Source organism: Rhagoletis zephyria, unplaced genomic scaffold, assembly GCF_001687245.7.
Source record: "Rhagoletis zephyria isolate East Lansing unplaced genomic scaffold, Rhagoletis_zephyria_1.1 Rzeph_scaffold_00216, whole genome shotgun sequence".
Classification (NCBI taxonomy): domain Eukaryota; kingdom Metazoa; phylum Arthropoda; class Insecta; order Diptera; family Tephritidae; genus Rhagoletis; species Rhagoletis zephyria.
Window position 1 is genome coordinate 7,174 of NW_016157300.1, and position 3,606 is coordinate 10,779.

General features: G+C 40.6%; 1 protein-coding gene across 1 annotated transcript in view; it reads left to right on the forward strand.

Annotated features, from left to right (window-relative positions):
* The window catches only part of LOC108358151 (uncharacterized), a 6,446-nt gene extending 3,086 nt beyond the window's left edge, over positions 1-3,360 (forward strand). Inside the window, exon 2 of the mRNA XM_017609323.1 lies at positions 3,120-3,360. Within this exon, the coding sequence (XP_017464812.1) occupies positions 3,120-3,360 (241 nt within the window). The remainder of the gene's footprint in view (positions 1-3,119) is intronic.
* The last annotated feature ends 246 nt before the right edge of the window (positions 3,361-3,606 follow it).

A 3,606-nucleotide genomic window follows, 5' to 3' on the forward strand; every position in this document is an offset into this window, starting at 1 on the left:
TGGTATCGGATTTCTCAGATTTCCATCAGCGGTACACCCTGTGATCGATTCCGGTTCTGAATGGTATCGAATTTCTCGGTTTTCCATCAGCGGAACACCCTGTGATCGGTTCCGGTTCCGGACTCAAATTTGTCACCTGCGACATCTTGCGGCTTTTATCTGTGTTCTGAACTTGGATTACGATCAGCGACATCTTTTGGCGGAGCAGCAGCAAACCATATAGCGGTTCTGGACCGGAGCAACAGCAAACCTTATGGCGGTTCTGGACCGTCATATTTATACTACTCGCGTTGTTGCTGGATAAATAAGTATACTTCGCAAAGAGTGTTTTTTGTCTTTTTCGCCAATATTTTTCAGTTGTCAAAATTCTAAAAGTTGTTTTAAAAACAACACTTCTCCGATTCCCATTAGACTATAGTCTACAGATATAGGCTCAGTTAAAAAAAACATAATCATGTTTAAAGTACATCCATCCTTAGTATTCATGTTTTAAATACAATTTATAAAAAAACTACAAATGAATGATGTAACTTTATTTAGGTACAATCTGTCTCATTTAGGTACATTTATTTTATGATATTGGGTACAATCTGAAATTTCCATTTTTCATCCCTGGTACCAACTGAAAGTAGACTGAAATAGCTTTAAAACTGAAATATTTAATCGAGGAAAGCCAGCTGAAAGCCAGCTATTGAAAAAAAATTTAATAAAAGATGTTTTTTAATTACCATAGAACAAACCTTGGGTCAGGTATATGCATTTCTTTTGTATTAAATTATATAAAAAAAAATATATAAATAGAAGTGGCAGCCTTCGATCGTTATTTCTATGTAAAAGCTATTTAAGTCCTCTTTCATTTGGTACCGAATTTGTTTAATTGGGATAAGCGGTTTGTTTACTGTACGAAAAGACTTTTATTTCGAACTTAAAAAATATCTGGCCAAGTTTAATTGCTGGAAAAAATAACTGCTATCTACGGTCCCTGGTTTATCGTATGGATGCCTACTTTACTCAAACAAAGTGTAAATTATGTGCATATTCTCATTGGTCTTGTCTTGTGTAAACGCGGGGTTATACAACTGTCAGCAGTGACGGACTTACGTGTGTCTAAAGTTGAGTGTTGGACAACGTTCGTTGGGTCCGTCGACGGTAGGGTTGCCAATCTGACGCTCTCTACGCAAACACACACAGCCTACTCAACTGTCAGTTTCATCCTTGAGCGGAACGTAGGCAAAGTATTCCTTCTGATAGGCCCGTCGGAATGGGTACTTGCACGTCAATAAAGGAAAAGTATACGAAGGAAGTGGCGTACGTGCTAGAGATACGCCACAATGAAGGTATTGCGTCTGTAAACAAAAATCAGCTGTTCCTTATGGCCGCGTACTTGGGGTTTACACAAGTCCATTTTTCAGATACAACAGCAAAACATTCACACTATGTTTACTAATTTATTCGCACTTCCCTTGATGTATTCGTCACTGCATCTGGCTTTTAGAAGATACACTGAGAAAAGACTCAGCTAAATATATTTCTCTCGACAAAGGCTTTTGTAACTATAACCAAATAATGTAACTATTACCAAATCATGTGTTGAGGAAAATACTATTTAGTTGATGCAACTAAACCCTTTTCTCAGTCTAGTTTATTGTCTGGATGCCTACTGTCGATTTACAACACTAGCCCAGCCTAATAGTCACCAAAGTTTACGGCAACCCTGTCATCATGTTTTTACTTCTTTGTATTCTTGTATTCTTTGTACCATGTTGTCGTTATGTACATTTTCCACTTTATACGTTCAAATATCCCGCAATTTCTCATACTCATCGCATTTCTAATCTAAGTGCGCGGTTACCCACAAACGTATACGTAGCGTAGCGTAGAAGTACGTAGAACGATATCAATTATGCTGTTGATAGAAAGAGAGAGAAGCAACGTCTACGTCACGGTCATGCGGTGGTGAGTTTTTGTTAACACGCAGATCCCATAAGATAGATCGTGTCAGCTGACACGTTCTCCGTTTTTACGTCCGTGGGTAACCGCGCTTTAAAAGCCGAAGAAGACGCTCGAACAAGAACACCAATTTTGAAACACAAACAAACGTACCAACAAACGCCAACAAGCAAGCAAGCAGCAATTTTGTCATCGTCTTATATTTAAACCGAACAAATATACACCATACGTTTTTATAAGATTGGAAATCGTAATAAATACTAAATTTCATATTTTAAACACAGTGTAAATTTATTTAGTCGTCGTCAACAAAGTTTTCAAAATTGTTCTTGGTTCGAGCGTCAACTAGTCACAGTGTGTGTGTGTGTCGCTGTTTCTGTGGGGACTTGCCGTATACTAATTGCTGGAAGTTTGCCGTTTTTTGTAGCCGCTACACCTTTTTTTGGAGCTATACGAGTTACATTCGCCGTTAAAATAGATCATCGGGGAAAACTGTACATATGTCGGACGATTATCTACCGTTTTTCGCAAATGTTATTTCACCAAGGGTAAAATTCCTCAAAGTCACCGCAAGGACATTAGATACGTGGGTGAAATCGTCGAGCTGAGTTGTGCTTGCGTATATGCATGCTCATAGTTTCCTTTTGCAAACATAAGCCGCGAAAGCGAGTATATTTTCGCGAACATTGTTCACCATCTGCCAATTTTATAAATGTCGCCGTAAGGACATTACGTACTTTTGTGAGTTCAACGAGCCGAGTTGGGCGTGCGTATATGACCACCCATAGTGTTGTTTTTTACTTTTGCCAAAAACATAAGCCGTCAAAGTGAGCATATTTGCGCAAACGTTTTTCCCATTTGCACCGGCTGCTATGCCGTAAGGATATTCTCATACTTTGGCGGGGTCATCGAGCCAGGTTCCAGTTTTTTTGCGAAACATACACGTCACGGGGTCGAGTTTTGCACGTGTACATGCATACTCATACAAATTAGCATCGAACTCAAAGAATTTGCCAATCTTAGCCAGTTTCTTGGCGAAACACTTAAGCCTTCAAAGCGAGTACACTCGCTTAAATTCGCCGTTGTCATCGTCTACTGATTTAAGAAATTTCTACACTAAAGCGAGTCGCTATAAGGTGGGTAACTACAAATTAATTAAACTCTTATAGTGTAATGATTACTCGTGGTCAAGCAAATAAAGCCACACTATCGAGCGACGCGGATGGTAGTAGTTCCGACTCAGAAGCAAGTGTCACGGCAGTTAACATCGAAGCCCAGAACATTACAATGCAACCAGAAGCAACCATCGGGAACGACGCAATAGCCTCTTTGGTGGCAAATATCACGTCACTCCAGGAAAGCGTGCAAGAGTTGCGAAACGAAACGAGCCGTGGCCAATCAGAGGTCTAACAGCTCCGCCAGCGTATTGAAATGGACTCTGCTAATGACGCCAATCACGGTCCATCGTCGGACGTACCGATTCCAGACACGTTTACCACATACGTTACCACAGTTGCCTGCGCCTGGATCACAACCGTCTTCGTCACAGCCATCAAACGCGCTGTCGTTTCTGGAAGGATCCGCCGCTAAGCTGTATCCGCTGCCTGCCTTCGATGGCAATCCAGAGGATTGGCCTCTATTTTACGCCAACTATAT